General features: G+C 53.5%; 1 protein-coding gene across 1 annotated transcript; it reads left to right on the top strand.

Annotated features, from left to right (window-relative positions):
• Positions 1 to 10,588: 10,588 nt before the first annotated feature.
• Positions 10,589 to 27,628, top strand: NMB (neuromedin B). The gene is made up of 3 exons (XM_034784713.1): positions 10,589 to 10,863; positions 18,327 to 18,538; positions 27,318 to 27,628. The coding sequence occupies exons 1-3, from the start codon at positions 10,713 to 10,715 to the stop codon at positions 27,363 to 27,365; spliced, it is 411 nt and encodes a 136-aa protein (XP_034640604.1). The 5' UTR covers positions 10,589 to 10,712; the 3' UTR covers positions 27,366 to 27,628.
• The last annotated feature ends 307 nt before the right edge of the window (positions 27,629 to 27,935 follow it).

Raw genomic sequence — 27,935 nt, 5'->3', positions numbered from 1 at the left:
GTTCGTTATGTCCAGGGCTCCAGCCTACCAGCAGGCCTGAAGCTTCCACAATTCCCTTAGCGTTGTTGGGATCGAGCATGGGTTGCTGCATTGTGCCACGTGTGCAGACGGTGCTGCTCTGGCCACAAGGATCCTCAGTCCCCCCAGTGAAGCCAACTTCCATTGCCTCGCTGAACATGGGGGGCTGTAGGGTGAGTCTCTGCAGGTGTCCAGTATTCTACCCTTGGGCGAGGGCGTATGCTGTTATCTTCCTGCAGGAGATGCACACCAATGTGGCCAAGAAAGTCAGATGGCAGCTGGAACGGGGGGACAAGTGCATTTCAGCCACAGTGCAGTTTTTGAATGGGGTGGTGACTCTGTTCTCTCCAGACGTGTCCAGCCATCTGCTGCATCTCTGGGTTTGTGTGGAGGGACTGATCCTCAGTGTTGTCAACATCTGCACCTTGAGAGTGGTCCCAGAGTGGGTACAGTTCTATCAACAGGTATCCACCTTTCTGAGCACCTCTGATTCTCAGGAGTGCAGGGTCCTGGCGGGGGATTTTAACCCACCCCGGATGGATGTGACTGCAGTGGGAAAGAGAAGGGCCAGGTGCCCACAGACTTCTTCAGGGAGATTGTCAACCGTCATTGTGTCTTTCTCTGGAAGGTGGCTGTAGATGGCTGTGGTTAAGGCTTTTGCATTCCTGTGCAGAGCAATGCAGACTTGGAGAGGACCTAGCAAGCTGCCTGGTAAAAGGCCTTTCTCCTTTCATGCACATCGATAATGCTGAGCTCAGAGAAAGTGAAATGGCTCAGACCTTCAGTGCCATAAACAAGGGAGTATTTTTATCTCCCAAACCTCTGACATTTCCAGGGCAATAAACTCAAAATATGAGGTAATTGATGGCAATCTGTTCTCCAACCCACCCACCATCATTGTGTTTCTAAGTGGGGCCTTGTGCGACTTTCTCCTGTGGACAGGAGACACTCTTAGGAAGATGATTCTAAAAACTCTGTCTTGAAACTGGGATGGGAGGCGCGGTCTCCTGAGAACGAAGCCCTGAGCTCCCTTTGCTGGAGTGCAAATGGGCTGGTTACATGGGGAAAAGCTGGCTGAGTTTGAGAAACAAAGCCTGGTCTTGTTCTGTGATCTGCATGGAGAGGATCCCTAAGCCCTTCACAGTCACATGCCCGTTGGTTCTCGGGTACATCCATACTGCTCGCAGAAATCCAGCCACCAGGAGCCAGGGAGCAGCAGCGATGGGCTTGTCCCAATAGCCAAACTGTTTGCAATGTCCTAGAAAATCGATATAAGTTATTTCTCTAGGTCCTTTGGTGTCTGCTGGGGCATCACACAGATACCTTTTCCTGAACACACACTGCACAGAACTGACTGGGTTGGAGAGATCTAAGCCGGTATCACTGTAATCCTTCTGCGAGGTGCCACAAGCAGCAACAAGGCCAGATTTAATGTGTGGAGGGGTCCTTACTGAAATAAATCAGCCCACACCCAGAGCCAGATTCCTAGCTCTGGCTCTGGTAAATTAAAATAAAACATTCCAACTCCCTTGCAGGTAGTTTTCCACACTCACCTGCCCTCCAAGTTCTTGGGAACATAGAGCCACAGACAGCTTTTATCTGGGGGAAAGGAAACCAGTGAAAAGAAACGCAAATTCCCAGTGTATCTATTTGTGTACAGGGAATTGAGCAACCTCAAAACAAACTAGCAAGAGCTTGGTCAAGGCCCCCAGTCCCAACAATGTGTCTCCAGCCCATTAAATAACCCAATGCTAAACTGTATTATACTGTTCAGCCACTAGGTGGCACTCTGTGTAACAGACCTTATTGCAGGGGTGGCGAACCTGAGCTTGAGAAGGAGCCAGAATTTACCAATGTACATTTCCAAAGAGCCACAGTAATATGTCAGCAGCTCCTCATCAGCTCCGCCTCCCCCCAGTGTCTTCCACCCACCAACAGCGCCACCGATCAGCATCTCCCCCTTTTTCCCAGCACCTCCCAATCACCTGTTTCGTGGCGTATAGGAGGCTCTGGGGAGGAGCGAGGGCATGGCAGGCTCAGGGAAGGGGGCGGGAAGGGGTGGAGTGGGGGCAGGGCCTGTGGCAGAGCCGGAGGTTGAGCAGTGAGCCTCCCCCCAGCACACTGGAAAGTTGGCACCTGTAGCTCCAGCCCCGGAGTCGGTGTCTATACAAGGAGCCACATATTAACTTCTGAAGAGCCGCATGTGGCTCCAGAGCCACAGGTTGGCCACCCCTGCCTTATTGAAACTGCTCAGCCAGGCCTGGCAGAGCGTTAAATGATCTAATGCTGAGCACATCTGGGGGCTCTGGGACCCCAATCTGGTCACAGAGGGGATCCAGAACAGTGGCTCCCCAGGAAGCCCACCCACCATCACCCCACTCTCCAGTCAGATTAATCTCAGAGGTAGTCGAGGGCATCCAGGACAGTGCAGTGACTTCACCTCTTCTCCCCTCAGCTAGGTGGATTGGGGGGCTTGTGAAATCAAGTTGACTGGGATGAATTATATTTGTCCTTTGATTCTGTATTAACTGAATCTTGCCTTTCCACGATTTAGCCCAGGACTGATGTCAGGCTTCCAGCCTATAGTTACCCAGGTCATCCTGCTTGCTCCGTTTGAATATTGGCACCACCTTAGCAGTCTTCAAGAATCTCCCTGGAATTCCAAGATTTATTATGGAAACAATCGAGTGTCCGTATCGGCTCACTTCTCGCCCAATGAGGAATTGGCCCACGGCAGAAATCCTGCCCTTCTCCAATGGCTCCACATCAGGGCCAGCCATTTCCAAGCTTTGCTCTAAGTGTCCTCCACCCGCCTGCAGGACTCTATAGCAGTGATTGACTGCAGCAATGCACATTCCCTTTTCCCTTGCTCAGACTGGGATGGGTGTAGGGTGACCATATTTCCCAAAGTAAAAATGGGACACCATGTGGGACTGACCGTCCGAGCCCTGCGCTGCCTTGGGCTGGGGCTGACTGCCCAAGTCCCATGCCATCTGGGGCAGACAGCCTGAGCCCCGCCACCCTGTGCCTCGCATAGTCACTTGGCTCCCCCCTCCCCAAATATTCCTTTATGATGATCAGTTGGCAAGAGCAAATGAGACAAATGCCCATTTTTGCCAACAAAATTGGGACAACCAGGACAGGGCTTAAAAAGGGGACTGTCATGGCCAAAATGGAACATATGGTCACCCTAGGTGGGCAGCATGTACAGCTGGGCTGTGCCCACTGCCACTGTGTGAAAATAGAAAAGCGCCTTCTTGACTAGAAACCTCCTAGGTAGGAGGGAGGAGACCACCTTTTCCATCCCTGTCAGAGCCTGCTTTTTTTTTCATGCCTTGTGTGCAGTTAAATTGGAGCGAGGATAAACCCATTCCCCCTGTTTAAAATTCCAGCAGGTGGTCTGGCTGCTCCCTGCCGCTCTCAATGTAACAGCATCTTCCCGGGGGGTGCTTGTTTTCCCGCCCAGGTAATCTCTCTCAGGCATTCTGCTTCTCTGAGAGCAGCACTTAAATCTTGTCACACTTTGGTGCCTACAGTAATTGGCCCTGTGAATGAGGACTCTGGCTTTCTTTGCCCTGCCTGTAATTGGTATCACTTAATCCCGGGCTGAAGCCAGAGTTTGCACATCTGTCCCCTAATCCTTTATATACCCTCCGCAACTTCCTCCCCAGTAGCTGGCCACTGGTTTTGATTTACACACAGAAAATGTGGTTTCCTGGTGGGCACAGGAGAGCTTCAGTCCGAAACCGCACCACGGACAAAGCAGGAAATGCGGAGTGGAGGCGACACAGCGGGTTCAGGTGCCACATCCTAACCTTGGCCACCTGAACCCGCAGGGACATCCCAGCACATTGTTCCTCCCTGTGAGGGGGGCATTCACCCCAAACTAGCCCAGAAAGGGTTAATGTGATAGGCCACACCTGAGGGAGAGATTGATGGACAATCTTTGACTGCAGATGGGGCCCAGCTGGGGGGCGGGGAGGGGGGAAAAGAGGGAGACTGGGACTGTAGTCACTCTGTGGGCTTATAGAGGGAAAGAAAGGAGGTGATCCAGAGGGAGAGTAGAAGCCCTGGGATCCAGGCCCTGCAGGAAGGCTTTACTCAGAAGGCTGGTGGAGCAGAAGCCTGATAGGGTGGAGTAGGAAAAGACTCAGGGAAATGCCAGTAAGGTGTGGGACCGTGCAGACCTTGGCCGCTGATTTGAGAGCCCCTGAGGGGGAACCCGGAGTAGTGGGCAGGCCTGGGTTCCCCTATCAGCTGCTGGAGAAGTGGCACAGTCTGGGCAGTGAATTGGAAGAGTACCCGAGCCAGTTCTTGTGGAGTGACATTGAAACCCTGGAAGGGGGAAACCACATAGTGACCTGGCTGGAGGGCCAAGCCACGAAGAGGGAGCATTGTAATTCCTGGGCGTGAGAGGGACAGCAGAGTGAACAGGAGATGGATGGGGGCATCAGACTGGGTGGAGCTGTTCCCCCAGATGCAGCCACAAGGAAGTGCCCCAATGGTGAGGAGAACCCCATGACACTCCCCCAGCCAGCAGCAAGGAATCTCCGCTCAGTGGAGCTGCCCAGGGCTGCTGATGGGGCACAGAGACCAGAGGGCCAGGCTGTGTAGAGAGGGCTAAGTATCAGGCCACCATCCTGCCCATCTACCTACCCCCAATCCCAGCAGCATCCCAATCAAGGCCCATCCCATCCACCGGTCCCCCCTGCCCCACAAACAACCCCTTGACAGCCCTGAATGGCCAACAAGAGCCAGCTGCACAATACAAGATGTTACAAAGTGCTCTTAACTTCACAGACACATTCAGATGGGCTTGAAATTTGGCATGCCTGTTGCGGACCTGGTGTCCATCAGCAGCCCTATGGCCCCACACTGGGCCAGAATCTGCGCAACTCCACTGAGCGGAGATTCCTTGCTGCTGGCTGGGGGAGTGTCATGGGGTTCTCACCATTGGTGGGGGTTCCCTGGGGAGGGGAGACCCTAGTACTGAGGGGTGTACTGCCAGGGGGCAGCACCCCAGATAAAAGGGCATTGGGGTCCAGGAGGGATACGGGGGCTGGAGGACAGGTGGACCACCGGCCTGCAGGGGGCACTCCAATGCTGAAAAGAGCTAATTCCGAGGATGACCAGCAGGAGGCGCCGCAGGGGTGAGTCTGCTCCTCTACAGAGCCCCATCTCCCCAGCCAGCCCCGAACATGCTGACTGCGTCTGCCCCTGAGGGCATCTACATTTTAATCCTGTTTATCCAGCAGCAGCAACACTGCTCAATAACTGTACTAGCTAGTGACTGCAATATGTCAGGCTGACTGATACTGATGGGTTACTGTGATAGGAATTAATCTTTGATCATGCTGCTTAGTTATTAATTGCCCAGTTGTAGTGATTATTAATTGCCACCTTCATTGTACGTTCTGTTCACTTATTTCCACCAACTCTGCTCCCCATTGTCCATTCTTTTCATCTTCCTTTTTCACTTCTCCATCTTTCTGTTTTCCCCTCTACATGATGTAATAATGTTCACACTCTCTTTCCTTCACCTTCCAGATCCTGCCTTCCTCCCTGTATTGGGCTTCCCTCTTCTCATCTGCATTTCACAACTGTGCACTAGCCTGCCCCAAACTAACTGGCCGTGTGAACCCTGCTACCGTGCACTAAAATTGACAGGACTATATCAAAACACACTGAAACTTTTAGTGTGCAGTGGCAGGGTCCCCACGGCCGGACTGTGCTTGGCAGGTTAGTGCACTGTAGATTCGCACTCTGCCTTGCCCTGTGCTAAGCTGCCATGTAGACAAGCCATTAGAAAATTCAAAGCAGGTCATTTGGAGGGAGCGGGTATCTCAGATTTTGTATCGTCTACCTCAGACCCTGAACTGACACAGCAATTTCAGGGCAACCAGCTTACATGCATGCATTTTGGAACACTTTGAAAAGTAAAATCAGGCCATTTGGGGGAAGAGGGGGACTGTCTCTTGGGAAGCCCCTGACCAAATGTGCCCAAACTGGACACCCGGTCCGCAACAGGCATGCCAAATTTCAAGCCCATCTGAATGTGTCTGTGAAGTTAAGAGCACTTTGTAACATCTTGCATTGTGCAGCTGGCTCTTGTTGGCCATTCAGGAGCTGGAAGGAAGCCCAGTGTGATGTCCATTTCAGGCAGGCCCTGCCTATATAGCAGAAGGTAATAAACCATTACACAAGCTAGCAAATTTTAGAATGAGGGGGGCTGAATCTCAGGACCCCCATGACCAGATGATTCCAACTTTGCATCACTAACTTTATGCTTGCCCTGATGTGGCATGGCAATCTATCTATGCATGTGCATTCTAGAACACTGTGAGAAATTGCCTCTTAAACAGACAGCTCTGCTCAGCTGTTGCAATGAACATCACTAGCAAAAGGCTCCTCTTCTCCTTCGCTTCTCTCTTCCTGGCATGCTGCAAAGTAGCCATCTGGTGAGAGTTTAGTACTGTCGCTTTAACTGTGCAATGATTAACTGGTACCGATCTCACCAATACAACAATAGGGCAGAACCAGGTGAAGGGGAGGTTGGGGAATAGTAGAAGCAATGCCATGATGAGGGAGTGGAGAGAGACAGAGAGAAAAATAGAGCAAGAAGAAAAAAGAAAAGATGCCTTTGCAGTGCAAACAGGGAGGGATTACCCTGCATGCCCATGTTGCAGAGCAAGAGGGAGAAGCTAGTGTCAGTTATAAAATCCATGAATAAAGTCCAGTCATTTTCCCAGGGGTAGAATTAGCTCTGTCTTTTGTCAGCCCTGCACAGCGGAGCTTCCAGGTCACTGAGGTTACCGTGCTTATCCTACACCTGTGATGCAGTAGGAACTTTCCATTGCTGCAAGTTCATCTGCTTCATCGGTGTAACTGTGCCTCTGTGGGTCACAACTGAGAGTGCCAAAATAAGAACCAGCTGCTGAGAAATAGGACAGATACACCCCAAGACTAGTGGCTAATCCCCCATAGGATATACCAAACCAGCAATGAAAGTAAACTTCTGTTTCACCACACTGGCTAACAAGAAGACATAAAGGCAGTTTCCTCAGGCATTCCAGTTCTTGTATTAGCACCAAAAACACTGGCTTTAAAGGTGAGTGATTCTTTACAACCAGTCTCATCAAATTAAAGGTTCTTCTGAGCCCAAAGGACCAGCGGCACACCCAGGTCAATATATAACTTGGATCTTATACAAAAATCACAGTGCTGACAATCCTTTAGTATCTAAAGGTTTATTCATAAAAAGAGAGAAAGAAAGGTGAGAGTTAACATTGCTTAAAGGAATAAAATACATACAGTAATTGCAAAGTTCTTGGTTCAGGCTTGTAGCAGTGGCTTAAGTAAAGTCTGACTGTTTCCAATTCATTGGAAGGTCATCACACTAATGGGAGCATTTTAACCAATGGACTAAGGGCAGGTCTTCACTACAGGGGGGGGTCGATTTAAGATACGCAAATAGCGTAGCTGAATTCGACGTATCACAGCCGACTTACCCCACTGTAGGGACGACAGCAAAATCGACCTCTGCGGCTTCCCATCGACTGTGCTTACTCCCACCTCCGCTGGTGGAGTAAGAGCGTCGATTCGGGGATTGATTGTCACGTCCCAAGGGGACGTGATAAATCGATCCCCGAGAGGTTGATTTCTACCCGCCGATTCAGGCGGGTAGTGTAGACCTAGCCTCAGTCCATATCCCAAAGGCTGGAGCAGGATAGAGGCAAAATGGAGGAGTGCCCAGCGGCTTTTATATCCTCTGTCATGTGCAGGGAAACCCATTGTTCTTATTGTGGGAAATTACAGCAACAAGATGGAGTTTGGAGTCACATGGGCAAGTCACATGTCCATGCATTTTGCCTAGTCATTGCAGGAAGCAATTACCTATACTCCAGACAGCATGTTTACTTGACAGTCCACTCAGTGTAGATGGGCATCTCCCATGGTCCATTGTGAGTTAAGTGTCCTTTTGATGGGGCACTCAATTTGAATAGTCCCTCCAAGATGTACTGGCTAGCTACCTTGTTAGTTACCCCAGGAGCAAACATTTGAAATACAGGTATAAAGCCAATACTCATAACTTCAAATAAAAAAATGATATATGCATACAGATAGCATAATCATAACCAGCAAATTGTAACCTTTTTATAGATGCCTCACTTGACAACCTTTGTACAAGATTTGTTGCAAATATATAACAGTGGTTGCAACAATGGTCTATATGGTCATATTTTAATCAGATAATGTCACAATCGGGGACCAGCCCTTCCCAGGGTGGTGAAAGGAGAGAGCGCCCCAGGAGGCTGGTATCTGACTCCCCCCATTCATCAGACCCTCTAACTGGGGCAGTGTGGATGTGGTCCTGTTATCCTAGATGGAAGAAGAGATGACAGTAGGAGGATAAGCACAGAGCTGGGCTGAGCCGACCCGCCGCACTCCTGGCAATGTGGGTTGCAGATCTCATCCCTGTATTTGATCACCCGTTCTAGGCTGGCTGCTGTGGCAAATCGGAGAAGGGGGAGTATGGCTGAGGCTGAGACGGCTCAAATTGTAACTCCTGCCAGGCCGAGTCAGGGCACAAAGCCCATGCTGTAGCCACTGCCAGGCTCAGTGTCATTCTAGAATCTATTTTCCGAATAGCTCCTTGAAGGGTCACAGTGTGTCCTTATCACTAGGGGGCCCGGTATTGGAGACCCCCTCCATGGGTGTCCCTGCGAGTGCTGCGGGACATCTGTCCCTGGGTGTCTGGGAGCATGCTGGGTGCATCCTAGAGGTAAGTGCTGTAGAGCTCCAGGCGCCAGGCTCCCCAGGCTGTAGTCTGCTGTGGGTTCCTATGGTCAGTCACACACTAGAGAGGATTTCTCTACAAGGGCTGCCAGAAACTGAAAGCTGCAAGTTCCCTTGGCAAGATGGCTAGAAGATTAAATCCAGTGCAGCACCTAAGGACTGTCCAGTCTGGTCCAGGGGCATAAAAGGTAATAAGGTCCCTCTGTGACCTCTCTGCACTGACCTCCTACCTGCTGTCCACAGTCCTATGTCCTCCTGCTGCACCAGAGAACGATAGTGCCCTCCCAGGCTTTGAGCCCAGCTTGACCAGGAGGGCCCAGGGAGAGCCTGTGGATCATAGCAGTCACCCACTCTGATCCCAGAGATATCAGGATACTGCTGGCACCAGCAGCCCAGAGCCATCCACTGACTCAATAAGGGACATAGCTGAGCCCTGCCAAGTCTCCTGGCCTAAGGCAAATGGTACTGATGAAATACCGTTTGCATATACCAAAGCTGAGGCCTTCTGCACAGGAACAGAATCTAGGGCCAAGTCTAAATGTAATCTGGGTAAAGTAAAGCAAGCCCCATCTCATGCCTTTGAAAGGTTCCTCAACATCTACTGCCAGTCCCACCACCAGCTCTGTGCAGTCTTCTAAAGCTGCCATCAGGTTTACTAGCGAGAGAATACTGCCTGTCCTGATCTCTGCTGCACCAATCCCACCCGCTTACCAGGGATGGTGATGGGGGAATGGTTCCAGAGTGTTGCCCAGACCTGGAGGGGGTGATGGTTAAGATTAGGGGACAGTACCTTGTGTAACAGGTCGGGGGGGAGGGGCTCCTCAGCGTCTACATGTCTGAGATCAGAGCATTTCATAGCAGGGGAGGGGCTGCTTCTTCCTCATCAAACTCATCCAACATGGGTGACAATTCACTGGGAAAACTCAGCTGAGAGCCTGTCCTACTGAGTGCCAAGGCTCATGCTCTGAAGAACCTTATTCAAGTTCCTGGGGAAACAGGTGGGCCCTGACTCCCTGAAGAGAGAAGGAAGCAACCCGGCCATACTGGCAGGGTGAGAGCCAGAAACGGGGATGGGGGGGGGGGGGTTTGACATTTAAAGGACTCATAAACATTTTCCAGTTGTGCTTTCACACCTCCTCATGATCTATGGATTGCAGCCCAGATCTCTGAAGCGCCCCAGCCCACGGTGGGGCATTTTCCACAGACTGCAGGGGGCTTTAGGGCAGACCCTGGGGGGCTCTTTTTGGGGCGCCAGTTTGTGCTTGATAAAATGTGGCCTGCGATTTGTGCAGGAGCGAAGCCTGCCACTTGGAGGGCCTGGCCCTGTGCTGCTGCCACAGGCAGCAGGATCTGCACCCTGACTTCCCTGTGTGCTGTGTTTGGGGGTGCTCCATGAAAGGTGCCCTGACCCCACAGGTGCTGGAACTAGGGGTGCAGGGGGTGCAGCTGCACCCCCTGGCTTGAAGTGGTTTCCATCAGCTAGAGGGTTTACAGTTTGGTTCTACAGCTCTGAATGCCCCCACCATATACATTGTTCGAGCACCATTGCCTGCTGAAGGGGCCCCCTGCCCGGGCTGGCCGGAACACGTGGCGGGATCCCGGGCCAGGGGCACACAGCTGGGCGGTGAGTCGCCCCCGCCAGCCCTGCTCCCGGCCTTAGACGTGGCCCGGGCAGGGGCGGGGTTGGGCGCCCCCCGCCGCCGCCGTGCGTAAGGCGAGGGCTGTGGCTGCTCCTGGCCAGTCTCCGCCCCGCGGTGGGAGGCTTTAAATGGAGCAGCCCGGGAAGCTACAGGCGGCCAGCCCGGAGCACGAGCCGCTGCCGCTCTCCCCAGGCACCTGCGCTTCCCCCGGCCCGAGGCGAAGCATCCGCAGCGTCCCCCGGAGCCCGGCGGGGAGCCATGGGCGCGCTGCCCGCCAGCCGGCTCCTGGGCTGCCTGCTGCTCTTCTCCTTCCTCTCGGCAGCCCCCGCGGGCCGGGCGGACTTCGCCGAGCCGCGGGGCAGAGCGGCCAGGATCAAAGTCAACCCCCGCGGCAGCCTCTGGGCCACAGGTACCGACCACTGCCCCGCCCGGGAGCCGCTCTCCGCCTGCCCCGGCGCCTCCCGGCGGAGCGCCCCTGGGAAGCCGCCCGCGGCTTGGGCGATCGAAGGGGCTTTCCCGGATCCCGGCGGGGTTGGGGGGAGCAGCACCGGGGTTCCCGGGACAGGCGGCCCCGCTCCCCTCCCGGCTGCAGGCCAGCCAACGGGCGAAGCCCCCCCTAGTCCGAGTCCCGGCGGAGAGGGGGAGCCGGGCCGCGGGAGAGCGCAGGGGCGGAGGGTGTCAGCGGACCCCCAGAGCCAGCGGGATGGGGCGGGGAGAGCTTGTCGGCGGAGAACCCCCCACTGCTGTGGACTGACGGGCAATGAGGAGAGAGCCTTGGGTGGGGGCAGGTGAGGAGCCCAGCCCCAGCGAGGGAACCCCAGCTGGGCAGGACAGGGGACTAGAGCTGCAGCGAGGCGGCCGGTCTGTGGTACAGGGCTCAATTCCTGTCTCTGGAGAGCGCACCTGGGCAAAGCGTCTTGTCATGGGGCAGGAAGGCTGAGGTGGGGCTTACGTCAACTGCTGCGAGGGACTTGGCTGTGGGGGCTGGGAGCTGGAACCCCTCCGAGGCAGATTCTAGCAGCAGGTGAGCAAACCTTTTAACTACAGGGCTAAATTCACACCGAATCTATGCCTGCTCTCCGGCTGAGTGATGGGGTGCGCTTTGCTTTGGATGTGCTGGTGGGGTCCTATCTGAGGTTAATTCACTGCAGTGCCTTCCCAGCAAAGGAACACGTACTTCTGGGCCAAGGGCGCTCTAGCCTGGAGAACTCAAAGGGCAAATGGGCCAAGGGCTACCCAGGCCCACGAGGTTCTGCCAAACTACTCACTGTGGCCCATTGGGGAACTCTGGTGCCAGGGAGGGCTGCCAGGAATTGGCGCAGGCACATCTGCCTGCAGAAATGTCTGAGTTCCTCCGATGCCAAAAATTAACAGAGAGAGAAAAAAACTAAAGCAAGAGAACAGGAGAGTGGGCAAGGAAGTGGGGGAAGAAAGGAGCACGAGGCAGGGCTTAGCCAGGGGATATTGTGTCTACTGTAATAGATACACATTTTAAACACACTCAGCTCCTCAGAACACATGCATGTTTTAAAAGCACAGGGTTAGCCCTCCCCTGAAATCAGCTACCCCATTACAATCCCCTCTCCCAAAAAGAGGTCCAAAAATTAAGACACCAAGCCATCAGGAGTCTATTTTGTGTAGGTCAGAAGTTGCCTCTCCTTTGCATCCTTTTTTGTGTGATGCAGGGGTGGTGGTGAAGACTCCTGAGTTCTCTGGAGCTGGGCTGGAGAGCAAGAGGAGGGCACAAGTCAGGGGGAGAAGCAGGCAGATGCCATCTATCAGTCATTATACAATCCCCACACCCTTCCATTGCCCAGGATGGGCTGCCCCAAAACACTGTGTTGGCAGCTCCAGAGCACTGGTGCACGCTGCATTATTGCACAAGTAGTGCTGGAAATGCTTGCTGGTCACTGTCTCTGGAGAAATAACAGCTGTGCTATTAAGAATCTTAATTCAGATATATGAGCAGGTTGTGGAGCTCGACTGGTCTCTGAGGGTTTGTCTACACTGCAAAAAGCGGTGTGGACTTTAGGTCTTCGGGTGGCAGCTTGGGCTCTCAAGCCCACCTGATCCCCTGGGTCCGAGCTTGGGGGCTAGCATGAGCAGCTGCCAGAGCCACCATGTTCACACTGCTATTTTTAGCACACTAGCTGGAGCCCCGCTAGCAGGAGTCTGTCTGCTTGGGCTGGGAGACTCACTTCCAGTTGCAATGTAAATACTCTTAGATTTCTCACTTGTGCTGCTAACCCAAATTAAAGGCCAAGTTTGTGTCTTCCCTGCTGTTTTAACCCGAGTTACCAATGCACTTCTTTTGCAATATAGACACACCCTAAATGGGATAGACCACTTCCACAGAACTCCACCAACACACCTGCCCCCAGCTGAGTGACAACACATTCAACCAATGAAATGTAAGAAACATAGTCCCAGAGGATGAGGGTGGGAATATAGATAGATGATCAGCAGAACAACTGTCCTTGATTAACCAATGATTCTGGAGCCTGGACAATATTACCTAGCTACTGTTAGCTGATTGTCCCTTTTCTGGGTGCATGGCAAGGTGGATTGTTCCAAATCCCTGTAGCAGAGAGATGGCACCCACAGTCCCAGACACAGGCAGCAAATTCCTTGGGCAGATTCTGCCTTGTGGTGAGTAGTAGTGTTCTGTGGAGGCACCAGGGTCTACACTGAGCCAAACACTGGGAGATTAGACACGATTTCAGAACTTCAGACGCAATCAGATATTCGGGAGACAAGGTGCGGGAGGTAATATCTTTTATTGGACCATTTACATACAATTGGACTAATTGCATGTAATAAAATATTGGTATGAGAAGATGCAAAGCAGAGAGCCTGTCCATTATTTTAAGACAAAGTAGAGAAAAAGCAGGAATACCTTCCAGATTTGCACTATTCTGAGACAGACAGGAAACCAAATCTATTTCTCAGCTACTCATCTGTGTGTTCAAAATCTAGTATGGCACCTTCAGTACCACTGTGAAACTTGTCTGAATAGAGCTCTTTAAAGGGGAGTGAGCAAGCAAAAAGGTGGGTGTGTGGGAGAAAGCTGCTGTGAAGCTTCCGCAGACGAGAAGCCAAGAATGGGGGTGGAGGGCAGAGCTGAGGGGTCACAATCTGCTTGGCTAGGAGAGAGCCCAGGGAGCCCCTGGAGAATCAGCTCAATTAGGAGTGGGAGTTTCCCTCCAGTAACAGCCTCACTGTGGCTTGCTGTGGAGCAAACCCCCCCAGATGATGTCCCTATCTCAGAATGGCAATGCCGGCTCCGTCCCAGGGTGATGCTCATCCTAGTTAAGGACACAGCTGCTGTAACCCTGGGCACTGTGTGCCACGGAGCCCGCTAGTTGGGTGTGGATTGGTAGCACAAGATAATCCACTAGCCAGGCAGCAATGAATCCAGAATGTGTCGTCGTCTCTGTGCTGCTGCTGCTCTGCCAGAGGGCTCCTTCCCCAGCTGGCAGAGGGAGAGGGCCAGATCGCTCAATGCCCAGAGCAGAGGCTTCCAGAAAAGGGGCAAATTCCTTTACAAACCCAGACCCAAGTGTGGTCTGATCCTTCAGTCTGTCCTCTGGGGCTGCTTCCCCTCAGCCAGACTCTTGCCAAGGGAGGTGTGAAGGGCATTTCTGCTGCCCCTTTTCCTCCTTGCCCTCCTGAAGCCTGGGAGGGGATGGGGAGCCAGAAAGGCTCCATGCAGCCTGCAGGAGCCCTCCCCAAACAAGAACTGGAGTGCTTTGCCCTACAAGTGCCCCCTGCCCAGGTTTCCAAGCCCCTGAGAGGTCTCTCAGCACCTTTGTCTCCCTGTTATTGACCAGGCCCTGATGCCCCGGTAGTTCAGGGAAGCCCAGCAAACAACCATATGTCGTGTAATCAGAATCTGCTGCCGGAAGCCCCCATGGCATTAACCACTGACACAGCATGTGCTGGCTATTCAAGCTCCCGTTTGTGGGGGCCTTGTAATAACAAGTGCAGAATGAAGAGGCCTCGGTCTGAGCACCAATGATCTCCCCGTACCCCTGCGCTGTTTGTGCCCTGAAGGATGAGGGGTTTATGAAATGCTTGTTATCCACTAGGGTGATGAATCTGCTAAGCAGGAACTACCCTTCCATCAAGCTATGACCAACTCCTAGGGCAGACATGTGGATCTGGTCTGGGCAGAACCTGTGGGGAAGCAGCAGAGACAGGACAGGGAGCCAGTGCAGAGGAGCCCCAATGAGACACTCCACTGACTTAGCCTGGTTTGGAAACCTGCAAACTCCTACTCGCTTCTGTTTTGCCCAATTGAAGCTAGGGGGTTCTTTAGGGATTCTCGGTGAAGGACTGAGTTGAATGACCCGGGACGAGGAGAACTGGATACAACTCAATTTTATTATAGGATGGTAAGTATAACAATTATTAATGTCACTGGCCAAAACTGGGGGAGGAGGGGGGTAGGCTATATTAACAGCTTCCAGCAGAGGCTGGGCTGGAGAGGCACCGGGCCAAGAGGCCCTAGCCCTCTGGTGACTCGTAGATTCCAAGGGCAGAAGGGACCGTTATGATCCTGTCGCCTGACCTCCTGCACAGCACAGGCCAGAGACCTGTCCCACAATAATCCTTAGAGCAGATCTCGGAAAAACACCCAGTCTTGAACCAAAAATGGCCAGTGATGGAGAATCCACCATGACCCTTGGCAAGGGCCCAAATAGGAACATTTAGCTTCAATTGCAACAGTTTTAGCCACTGTATTGAGGCAATTTGCAACCTTTCCTTCCGTGCTGGCCCTAGTACAATAGCCTTTCACTTACTGTGCATCCTTGTGGTCATTGGGACCCACCGGGGCTAGTGCTGATACAGCTGAATGTTTTGAAGCATCTTCAGCGCTTGGCTCCAAGTTGTGGTATACCTGGCACGCTACTGGTACCTTAGGGGTGCGTTGTGCCACAGCACAGAGTGGCTGCAACAGTTACATTGGTGGGACCAGGAATGTTCTCAGAGATGTCTCCCCGGGATGTTACTTGTGTATATTGTGTTCCTGGTAGACTTAAGGTAAACACAGTGGGACACAGCCTGGTTAAGCTGCATCATCTTGCTAGCTGCTAATAAGCTCGCTAGCTTGTATCTCCAGTACTGGGCTACCTTGACTCATAATGTAATGAGCCCACAGGCTCCTTATTGGCACTGTTAACCTCCCGGGTACTGCCCAATCCTGAGAGGGCTCCATACACCTCCAGAACAGGCATGGGAAACGCTCTGGAGGGAGCTAGAGGCTGCATGCAGCAGCAGTCTTGGAGGTGGCTGTAGAGAGAAGGCTGGGCAGCTTAAAAGCTGGGTCAGAAGGGCTGAGAGCCAGGCTGGGAAGCAGCCTGTCTCTGGCAGAGGGGCCAGTGGTAGCCATGGTGGTGGATCCCAGGGAAAGATTGCAAGTGGGGGTCCATGTGGATGAGTCTGAATGGGACTACAGGTGCTGGCTGGGGAGTCTGTAGGCCAGTGCGTGGCTGCCTCTGGGAGAGGTCTGGAGGAGGTACCCAGGCACAAGATCTGACCTTCATTTCCCTGTGCTGAGCTGCCCCAGGGCTGGGCTGGGATTTGTTGTGTTTATCATCTGTAGTTTGCCACTTACAAGCATTGTGCTAGGGTCGTTGCAGGGTTTATTTCTGGCTGCCCAAGTTCAGCCCCCTTTGCTACTTGTCGGGCTCTGAGGGCACATCTCCACCGCAAGTGCTACAGCAGCACAGCCGCAGCACTGCAGCTATGCCACTGGAGTGCTGACCGTTCCTACAGTGACCGTTAATCCATCCCCTCAGAAGCTGGGTGGAGGGAAGAATTCTTGTTGGCCATGTTGCAGAGGGTGTGACTTTTTCCATAGCCCTGAGTGGTGCAGCAAGGCCAACCTAAGTTTTAGGTGTAGACCAGGTCTGAGAGTGTTTATGGGAACTCATTGAGGGCTAGATCCTGAAGGGTCTGCTGCTTGGAGAGCCGGACTCCAAGCATGTGCTACAGAACACCTGGGGGACTGGTGTCCCACTGCTCTCCTAGTCGCACTGGGTCCAGTTACAGTTCAGGGTGAGCCTGACTGGGAAAACGAGCTATGATTTTGCGGGTGCACTGTCCATGCAACTTCTAGCCCTTAAATGTCTAACTACTGACTGTGCATGCAAATCAGGTAGTTAGCACTGATCCCTATAAAACAGGGGTGGGCAAACTACAGCCCACGGGCTGCATCTGGCCTGCCAGCCATTTTAATCTGGCCCTCGAGTTCCTGCTGGAGAGTGGGATCTGGGGCTTGCCCCACTCCAGTCAGGGAGCAGGGTTGGGGGCTGCTCTGTATGGCTCCTGGAAGCAAAGGCATGTTCTCTCCTCCGGCTCCTACACATAAGGGCAACCAGAGGCTCCACTTTACATGCTGTCCCCACCCCAAGCGCTGCCCCTGCAGCTCCCGTTGGCCGGGAACCACGGTCAGTGGGAGCTGCAGGGGTGGTGCGCAGCAGAGCTGCCTGGCCACGCCACCGCGTAGGAGCCGGAGAGGGGACATGTTGCTGCTTCCGGGAGCTGCTTGAGGTAAGCGCTGCCTGGAGCCTGCACCCCTGAGCCAGCCCCAACCTTCTGCCCCAGCCCTGATCCCCCTCTGAACCCCTCAGTCCCAGCCTGGAGCACCCTCTTACACTCCAGAGCCTGCACCCCCAGCTGGAGTCCTCACCCCCCACCCACCGTCCCAGCCCAGAGCCCCCTCCTGCACCCTGAACTCCTCATTTCTGGCACCCCCAGCCAGTGGCCTCACCTGCCTCCGCGCCCCTACCCCCGATTTTGTGAGCATTCATGGCCCGCCATACAATTTTTATACCCAGATGTGGCCCTTGGGTCAAAAAGTTTGCCCATCCCTGCTATAAAAGCTGCCCAGCATTATCTGCAGAGCTGAGTGTGAAACTGGTGTCAGCGCTGAAGACTTCTACAAATGCCTATGCTACATCCCAGCTGATTTACCGGCCCCCTAATGCTGCTGTCTTTTTGTTGGCGCCTGCATGAAGTGCCTGCTTGGCTGCCTTCCTCTGAACGGCTAAGCTAACTCATAGGTTGTTAGTTGGATGGTAATTAAAGGTGAGCTACCAAGATGTTTTTAGGGTTCTGGGAATTACCACCCTGACTCAGACAGGGGTCCCTCTAGCCTGGTCTCCAGTCTCTGATGGGACCAGCAGCAGCTGCTTCCATGGAAGGCACAAGAACCATGCAGCAGGTAGTGATGGATCTCTGGCCCCTAGGGAAAGCTCCCTTCAAACCCTTGATAGTTACTGGTCTTGAAAGCAAAACTTTTAATAATAATAATAATATATGGAGATATACCTATCTCATAGAACTGGAAGGGACCTCAAAAGGTCATCTAGTCCAGCCCCCTATCTTCACTAGCAGGACCAAGTACTGATTTTTGCCCCAGATCCCTAAGTGGCCCCCTCAAGGATTGAACTCACAACCCTGGGTTTAACAGGCCAATGTTCAAACCACTGAGCTATCCCTTCCCCCAGTTATTTCTGCTACTTACTGTGATAACTCTGGATAGTTGTCACCCAGAGTAGTGTTTCTAGGATTTCAAGAGGAACAAAAAATGTGGCCATTGTCGCATTCTCTTTTGCTAGTTCCCCCTCTGTTCTGCCTCCTTCAGCTAGAGGCGGGTTTGTGCTACAGTATCTTCTGAAAAATTCCATTGCAATAGAGCAGTGGCTGCTGCGGCTAATTTCAAAGGCTGCTTGGCATTAGGGAGATGTCTGACTTTTGCATCCAGCCCCCCTGCCAGAGCTTGAAATCTCCCCCCACTTCCCCCCGAAGCCCCTGAAACCATCTTACCCATTCCCTGTTCAATACATGTGCCCAATGTCATTTCAGGTCACTTCATGGGGAAGAAGAGCATTGCGGCCTCCCCGCTTCTGGAGTCTCCGGGAGATGCTGCAGCGAACTCCATCCCAATGGCCTTCAGCCCGACTCTCCGAGCTGTCTTGCAGGACATGAAAGAGCTGCTTACCAGAGAGCTCCTGAAAATCCTCTTGCAAGAGAGACTAATAGATGAGAACCAAGGAAAATCTGAGCTTCAAAACCAGGTGACTACTGAGCAATGTGGTGGTGAGAGAGAAACCTCTGAGTGAGAGGCTGCAGGAGAGTACAGCAGGGAGCAGCATAGGGCCAAATCATCCCCTCCCCCAGGGCAGCCAGAGGAGGGGCCAAGAAGCCCCCCAAGGCCAGGCTGCAGTAGTTTCCCTCCTATCTGGGTTAAGGAGCCCACATAGGAGGCTAACCCCAGAGATCCAGAGGGAAGGAAACACCTGTTTCCCAAGGGAGGTTGACCCTGCCATCTCCATTGGAGCCAGGCTGTCCTGGGCAGAGACCCCCTGAAGCTTTGGAGGGGCTCAGTGGAGTAAACGCTGAAGCAGCGTTAACTCTGGCTTGGCAATGCTAATACCAGAAGCTGGGCTCCTGCTCCAATCCCTTGCGCCTCTGCCACCAAACTTCTGCAGGGCACTGACCCTGCGGCGCGCCAGTGGAATAGCTAGGATAAAGGCTGGAGCTGGACCTTCTCCTCCCTCCACAGCCCAAGGGCAGATGCCCAGGAGCTCTGTCCCCTCTGCTCATGGAGCAGTGGGGATGGTCTGAGCCATAGCTCTTACAAGGGAAAAGCCTGTAGTCACTTAGCCCTTACTAGTGCAGGGTTGATCCTTTCAGTATCCTCTAGAGTGATAGCACAGAGGCATCCCACACACAGGGGCATAGCAAGGGCCCTCCAACATCTCTGGTGCTGGGAATCCTGCATGCAGGCCGGGGAACTCCTACACTAGAAATACCAAAAGTAGGTAAACTGGGGGGGAGGGAGCAGGGGGATTTAGCGAGGAGTGACAAAATCCTGCCTGCTCCATCGCATTGTGCTGCTCCAGTGACCTAAAACGCTGATACATGCTGTTTAGCTGGCTGGTGAGAAACAGCGGAGCACAGCAGGGAATGCAGCCTATGTTACGGAGGCACTGGTCACACTCGACAGCTTCTGGCGAAGCTGCGTTGCGCACTTCAAGCTGGGATTCGTGCATTTAGTCACATACAAAGGACACAGCTTGTTGTCCCCCCCCGCCCCACAGCTAGTACTTGCTCTTTGGACACCATGAATGCCCTGCAGTGACGCCGCATGAATGAAAACACCTGAATTTGGTTTTAAACACCAGTTTGATTTAATCTGGGCCCACAGCCGCTGATGCACCTCAATCATGGTGGCATGGCTACTGCCTGGCATCGCTCCAGGGCAGAGCTTCCGCGGTTTGGTGCCCTACCTGTGCATCTCCCACTGCAGCCTCTTGGAATTCTGGGAAGTTTTCCCTGCATGCCAGCTGTCTGGGGGCTGTAATGCTGGCCTGGTTTTGGGGTGGCTTGTGGCCGTACACACACAGGCTGGGTGTTCCATTAGCAGTGACTGACATGCCAGGTGGGCGGAGCTGTAGGAGAGAGAGCTGGCCTCTCTGCGTGCTCCATACAGTTCCACACCGAGTGGCTTGTGTTTGTGGCAACTGTCTAGCCAGACCCAGGGGGGACAGAATTTGCTGTGAAGGGCTGGGGCAGAGGGATAGGACAGGGAGTGAGGAGCTACTGAGATTCAGCCGGGTGGGGAGGGGAAGCTTGGTAGTTCCTTGATGGTTAGTGACCAGTGCTCTCCTCCCCCCCCCCCCCCCCCCCCCCCCCCCCGCCGCCGGCACACATGCTCCAGCCCCTCTCCTGGGCTGGGTGTCTCTGCTGGGACCTTCAGTGGCTGGAAGGTGGGATGGGGCTAAGCTGGCTGCTGGTAAGTCACATGAGTGGCTGTCTCTTCCAGGTAGCTGGGGGCATGCCCTGAGTCTCCCCCCTCGCGTACCAGCCTCGGACACCTTGGCCACTATGGCCAGCCAAGTGAAGGAAGATGGGGAGAAGAGAGCTGGTTTTAGTTGCTCCCTAGGGGCGGGCCTGATCCCAAGCACTGCAGCCGCTGCTATAGCTGCTCCTCCAGGTCCTACTCTTGCCTCCAGGAGATATTTTGGGACAGAAAACATTGGGGATGGAAACACATGTCAGCCCCCCTCAGTATTTCCAGTGTGGGGGCACTAGCCCCCTGGTTCTGCTGCCCCTGCCCAGCTCCCCGTCCTGAGCTGTCACCCCCAATGGGTGCTTTCTGAAATCTGCCCTTTTTTCTCTGGGTCCGTCACTGCACTACAGTGGGTGAAAGTAACCCAAACAATTATTTAAAAGGGACAAAAATTCTGTTAGGCCAAAGTGATACTAGTCAGGCCAGCCAATGATTGACTGGACTCGGGAATACAGTGCAGGCACACAGCCTGACCGATTAAAAACAATAAAAAGACTTACCCAGTTTTGTTCTCTCAGAGTTAGGGTACAGTCTCATTGCAGGAAGCAAAGGGAATCCTATGGTCATTCTAAGGCAAATTATCTACATGGGAGCTCTGTGTATGTGGCACAACCAAATGCATTCAGAGACTAATCAACCCCATTTAGGTAGCATCTGCTCATTGCTCTTGATGAGGAGCTGGAAGACAAACAAAGTCCGGTCTCTGCACAGAAGAGTGGTGCAAACTGCCAGCTGCTAACTTACTGATTCATGCTGGTAGGTCTGCTGGGTTGCTGAGTCCATCTCTCCCTGAGAAATAGTCTCACCTGAACCAATTGTTAGCCACCCTTCACAATGCGCCGGATCCTGCTAACAGTCAAACTGCCTGATTGGCCCTGCCCAAATACACGGTAGTGCAGAGAGACCCAAACCCTTGTGCATGCTGCACTGGCCATCGCGGGCCAGTACGGAGGGGCTTCACCATCTCCTACCCCTTAGGTGTCATATGCCCCAGGGGACAAAACTAGGGAGCAGTCCTTGCACTCCCAAGAGCACATGGACTGCAGCTGTAGCTGGCCCTTCGGTAGGGTGCACAAGGGTTGGGGGAAGGCTTCTTGTGCCTGCAAACTCCTTTCTCCCCCCCCCCCCCCCCCCCCCCCCCCCCCAGGCCTTGTCTTCACTGGGAGAAAAGGGATGTTTTTAGCATGCGTCAGGTAACGTGTTAAAACCGAAGTGTAAACGGGGCACGTTGTATTTTAATTCATGAGCTAGGTGGGGTCAACCATGGGGGGCTCAACATAGGGTTTACCACTACCAGCTAAGGTGTGTTAAAAGCGCCCTTTTTCTCCTAGCATAGACATGGCCTGCCCTAAATCAACCACCTGCTCTTCCTCCCATGCTCATTTCCTTTTGTGTAACAGATGAATGCCCTTTCATAGCACCTATCCCATTCAGCCTCACTCCCCACCCATCTGGGGGTGTTTCCAATGGGCCCCTTGCTGTGGAGTACAGCAGAGTTCCCCCAGGGCTCCTGGAGAGGTGAGGCTGTTCTCTTGGGAAGGGGCCAGGGGTGGCTGGGGAAGACAGACATGGCTGTTGTAGAGTCCTGGGTACCACAGAAGCTGGGTACTGTTTGCAGCTGTGGATCAGCGCTAGGAGCTCTCTGAACCTGGGTGACCAGCAGGGTTTCTCCACAGCCCCTGCTCGCACTGACACATGTTCTGCTGGAGCTGTCGCGCACAGGAACCATCTCTGGCCTTGTCTGTACTAGAGAATTGAACCAGCAGTGAATGAGCTGATGGAGGGCTTTGGTGTCAGCGCACACCAGGTGTTGTGTGCACTGGGCACCTATCCCACGCTGCCCAGCACAGCTCTGGGGAGCAGTGCCTTCTGGGGGATTCAGAATGCCTTCTGGGATACTTTGGAATTTGCTTATGGGAGCTGGGCCTTTTCACCCACAATTCCCATAATCTCCTGGGGGATTGCCCTGTGTAGCTCCCATGTAGCCCTTTGGCACAGGTGCCTTTTCCTAGGCCTTTTCTGAACTTGGAGGCTGTCATGAATGCTTGAAGGAGAGGTTTCTGCTAGAGGCTTTCAAGGGCAGGCTGAGGTGTCTATGGTGAGAGGCTGGGGGATGTGCCAGGTGAGAGGCTGGGGGATGTGCCAGCCGAGAGCCAGAGCCCAAAGCAAGCAGCTCCCAGATTTCATCCTGCAGTGGTTCTGTAGCACTGTCCAGGTGGATGGCTGCATGCTGCAAGGCCCAGAGGTTGAGCATGGACTGATGGGACCAAGTTCTGGAGATGGGGGGGCAGCGGCAGCGAAACTTCAGGACGAGGGAGGAGGCTTTCTTTGTGCTCTGTGATTCCCCCATCGATAGCAGCCCCCAGCCTCATGCTCCACGGGGCAAAGAGTGGGTGGGGGGGTTGCAACCAGGCAGCAGAGGGTGTGGCTGTGGGTGTGGGGAAGATCTGACTCATGGCAGGAGAGGATCAGCAGGCAGGGCAGAGTCCTGTGGAGCTCTGATATTAAGATCTGGGGCAGTAACAGGTGGGGAGATGGGGGGGGGGGATTTGATGAGGGGTGTGAGGTGATCAGTGCTGTGGGTAAGGAAGATGATCCCAGTGGCTGCACTTTGTCTGGACTGAAGAGACCGATCCATATGCAAACAGCAGGTGCATGTAGGAGACTGCCAGCAGGAGGGAGCTGGCTGAGCCATGCTGACTGCTCTGTGACTAACACAGCAATGATCCTATCTGCCTGCTGCAAGTCTGAGCATGTGCTCCAGCGAGGTGAACAAACTGTCAATGCTCAGTGGAGAGCCAAGCCACTCACCCTGCTTACAAGGGGGAATGTTTGGCATGGAGTCGGGCTGTGCAGCTGATCAAGGGTGGGCTGTCACCACCTCACCCCCTTGGTTCAGATCAGTGGGTTCCAATAGGGGCAGTTGGCACAGTGTGAACAGCTGGGGCGATTAGCCCATCACTTCCCAGTTCCTGTAGTTGTTGAGCTCCTGCTTCGCTCAGTCTGTCAGGTCTGGCTGTGGAGTTACAGGCTTTCTGGAGGGTGTTCTCTGCAACCTATTTTGGCCTTCCCAGTTCTTTTGCCTTTGTTTGCACAGGGGCATAGTCAATGCACAATTCCTCCCATGGGTCAGTGAGCTCTTTAACTCTTGGCCAGTCTCCATTTAGCTCCCTGGGGTGGAGGTGCCACCCCTGTATGCTCCCTCAGGGCGTGGCCCAGCGCTGCAGTAGATCTGCCTCAGTGCCCCTAATGGTTCTGGCTGGGGCTCAGCCTCTGGCCCAGGCCCTGCGAGCGTTCAACCCCTTCCGGGAGGGCAGAGTCCCCAAGTCAAAGTGCAAGAGAGACTGGCTCCACTGGGAGCAGCTTTCAGCCTCTTCCTTTCAGGTGAACCCCAACTGCCAGGGCTGCCTGACCCTCCACCCCATGGTGCCTGGTAACCAGTCACATGCACGCTGCTGCCAGCCTAGCCTGCCCCAAACAGTCTTCAGTCAGCTCCTGGCCTCACCCAGGCCTCTTGCATGACCTGGGAACTGCCCATGTCCTCTCCTTCCCTAGGCTCCCTCCTCCACTGAGCCAGCTCTCCCCTTCCCACTGCCCTCCCCAAGCCTGTCAGTGCTGGCAGGTGACATGGGGCGGGGTTGAGGGAGCCTGCAGCGGCTCCATAACTGAGGGGCTCGCATGCCTCTTGCACTTCCCAGCCTAATTTCTACCCTTTGCGTCACCCTGCCTCTTGCTGGCAAATAGTTACCGCCTCATCCCAGCACTTCACTTGGATGGGACTAGGGTGACCAGATGTCCTGATAAAATTGGGACTGTCCCGCTATTCAGTTGTTTGTCCCTCGTCCTGCCGGATGTATGGTCGGGATGCTATTTGTCCCAATTTTTTGGCTCGGGGCACTCCCGTCTTTTTTTTTTTTTTTTTTGGGGCCCCGCCCCTCCCGGGCCCCCCCCCCCCCCCCACCCCATGTCTCCCGATATTTTGTTCTTGTCATCTGGTCGCTCTAGATGGGGCCAACTGTCCCTGCTGCCCTGTGTTGTTGCAAGGTGATACTGAGGGATGCTACTTAACTTTTCTGAATTTGCTCAAATAATTGCCCCTTCCCAGCTGACTGCCCCTCCCCCCAGTCTCAATAGCTCCCTTTACCCCCCCCCCCCAACCTATTCCTCCTCTGACGGGGATGGGTGTTTCTGTCCCCTCTCTCCTGTTGTTAGTATCTCTGGGAGCAGTCTGTAGGTGGTTGTAGGGAGCATCCCATTTCTCATTGCCTTTCCCCACACGCAGTGGGAACTGAGGGCTTGTCTGACCAGTGTGTTACTAGAGCAATAGAAGGTACAGGGAGCAAGGCCTGGCATATGACATACAGCTTGCCACACCATGACTGGCCATGGACACCCCACCACAGGCACTAAAAGTTCCTTCAACTGGAGTATGATTCATTGCCTGTTGATAGGTCTTTTGCACTTCACATAGCTACTGTCATGTGCAGGACGCAGTGGGGCACAGTGGGGTCCAAATAATGTTGTTTACTCACTGTGTGTAATGTGCCAGGTCTAGGTCTGCACTTGCTGCTGCTCTAGCAGGGTGCTGGTGGCCTTTGAACCATGCACAACAGTAAGGACCACTGGAGGGATCACACACTATTTAAAGGGATACTCCCCAATTCCTATGCACTGCAGAGATGCTTTGGCTGACAGCACCGAGAGGAACCTCTCCAGGGCATCCTTGGTGGAAGTGTGAAAGCTCTAGAACTCTGCCACAGGAGATCAGGAGCAGCCTGAATCTTGTCACCTTTAGGAATGAAACTGATGCTCCTCCCCTCATTATCGGCCTGATGATGTTTCTCCTGGAGACAGAGGATAAGCACACTCGCTGTAGGGGTGTAAGTGACAGAGCGAAGGCAAATGTCAGTAATGAACGTAAATCATGTCTGTATAACTGGAAATTCCGCACACAAAACTTTGGTGTAAGGATGGGTGAGTGGGGTGCCCCTGTGTGCACCCTCAAATGCAAAGACCCCTGCTAGCTGAACCCCAACACACACGCAGCACAATTCCATGGCCAGTGACAGATTCAACAACCTCACAGGGACCTTTCTTCTACCTCCAACTGGTAAGGGAGCCACTGCACACAGCACAATGAGTCTCCTTCATGCTATAATGCCAAAGTTGGTGCTTCCTTGCCTACATCACACGAATGGCACCCACTAGAGGGAATGCTTAGAACTGCCTATGCACAGTGGTAATGATGCATAGGCAAATGGTAGGGGCATACTACAAGAGAGTGGAAGGATGGGGACTGTTTACTTGAGAGGGGACAAGGAAGGGGGGCTAATAGCAAATATACCAATGACTGGTAGAGAGATCACACACTGCTATCCGCCCTGCCTCATTATAGAAGAACAAGGGCTCATTCAATGAACTTGAAAGGCAGCAAATTTAAAATGGATTAATCCTTTTTTCACACAGTCCACAATGAGCCTGTGGAACTCACTGCCACAAGATGCCATTGAGGCCAAGAGAGTAGCAGGATTCACAGAAGGCTTGAGCATTTCTATGAATAATGAAAATATCCTGAATTACAACAGTAAGGTTTGAACATTAAAAAACAAGGGCCTGGTTCTGTGCTGCACTCCAGTCCCTTTGTGTTGCTTTGGTGGCATAAAGAGCCTGTGAAGCAACCAGATCTGACCAGGTGAGAATTCCCTCAGCATAGGGGAGCCATCAGCTGAAGCAAATCTGCTGTATCCAGCTCCTACAACTGCTCCCTGTCTGGTATTGGGGGGGGGGAGTATCAGGAGGAGGGGAGTGCTGGCACACTCCAATATGCTGCAGCTGGCAGACAGCTCCTTGGACGTATGACCAGATGACGTAAGTTAGAGCAGCTCCTAGGCTGCTCCAGTGTATGTCAGGGCTGGTGCAGATGTACCATGAACTGTAACCAGCTTGCTGTTGGCCTTTTCTTCTCTCCTATTCTGGGCAGATCTCAGTGCAGGAGAGAGTCTGGGCCCAACCATCTTGGCAGGGATCCACCTGCTTCAGGGCTTGAGGTACCTCCAACTCCAGGGGACTCAGGGGAAGCAGTCCCTGGGGCAGATCATCCCACATTTGCCTACCCCGTTGGCTAGCACCTTCCATCAGGGTGCTGGGCTAGCAGGGCCCCATGTCCATTCTGAACCGGCAGTTCCTGTGTTCCCATAAAGCTTTGTTGAAAAAATGGGCTTGTATCCAACGGGCACGTTAGGCTGTCCTTGCAGGTGAAGTATTCTGAGCAATCATGATGGAGACACTGCAAAGCTCTGGGTAGCTCTTGGCTACTCATGACCAGCAGGGAGGCATTGCTGGCTCAGTGGTGGAGAGCCAGGGATGCAGGCAGGCAGCAAGCTTTGCAAAATGCTGTATGTACATCTGCACCATTGTAAAAACTCCCTCTGGGTTTGTTTTCACCTTGTCGCCAGTCCCCATGCGATGTGATTGGCCTCCCTGTCAGTTACTGGGCAATCTGTGCCTGGCCAATCCTAGCTCTAGGCTTTTCCTGTGCCAGCTGTCCCTGAAATCCGACCCATGCATCTGCCATCACATCACAGCAGGATATTCTATCAGTGTGAAAGTCACTCCTAACGTGGGAGCCCAGGTCACGGCGACACCTGGATGAGTTGGGGAGATGGAATCCATCCCCCAGCCTGGATCTGCAGAGCAGCCCCTCCTGCATCCCTAGCTTGTGGGCTGCAATGCTGGCCATAGTGACTCTGCCCCATTTGTGAGTTGGGGCCAATGGGTCTGTGAAAACTCTTCTTCCCTGGCACATCCCAACCAGCCCCTCACTGCTCTTCTGCTGCCTGGGATATGCTGGCACAGGAACCCTCCACGGGGCGCAGTGGCACCTGTACAGCTGCCCCGTAGAGGGCTTAAGGGACTGCCGGGGACTCATGCTGCCCATAGCCCTGGGTGAATTATACCTGGCAGCTGTAGCGCAGGGACTCATACTATTGCTCTCTTTTCAGGAGATGGGATTGGTAATGAAGGTGCTGGAGAAATACCTTTCAAACTGAAGAAGGGACGAAGGGACCGTGTACATAGACGACTGAGTCCAGCATCAGGAAGGCCTGGCTGGTTTGTAGTAAACACCAGGGAATGTTTGAATTATGGTTCTGTGGAGCTACATCACTCTTATGATTTAGTATTACTGTAATATTGTGAATATTGACCATCTGTATGAAGAAAGCCCCAAAGCCCTGACTGTATATTTCCCTTGCATTTTCTGCATTACTGCTGAGGTCAAAGAGCCCTTGTGAATAAAACTCTTTGCACAGCACGTGCGAGCACTTCCTTTGCAGTCAGCACAGGCCAGCGTTTAGGGAGGGGGGTGATCTGTTTCTTGGAAGCCTGAGTCTCCTGTGCACAGTGCGACTGATGGGCAGGGCAGGATGCAACAGAGGGGGGGGTTGCAGTTGAATGTGAGGGCTGAGAGAGTCACTGAATGTTGCAGGGAGGTTGCAGCAGAGGGTGGGGGGAATGAGGGGCTCAGTGAATGTGGCTGAGGGGATGGAGCAGGCATGGGTGCACTTGCCGCAGGCTGTGATGAAGGCCGTGCAGCACAGGAGTGATGAGCTGTGAGGAGC

The sequence above is a fragment of the Trachemys scripta genome, chromosome 10 (genome assembly GCF_013100865.1).
Source record: "Trachemys scripta elegans isolate TJP31775 chromosome 10, CAS_Tse_1.0, whole genome shotgun sequence".
Lineage (NCBI taxonomy): Eukaryota > Metazoa > Chordata > Testudines > Emydidae > Trachemys > Trachemys scripta.
Note: the sequence above shows the minus strand (reverse complement) of the source record. Positions and strands in the feature narration are given on the sequence as shown.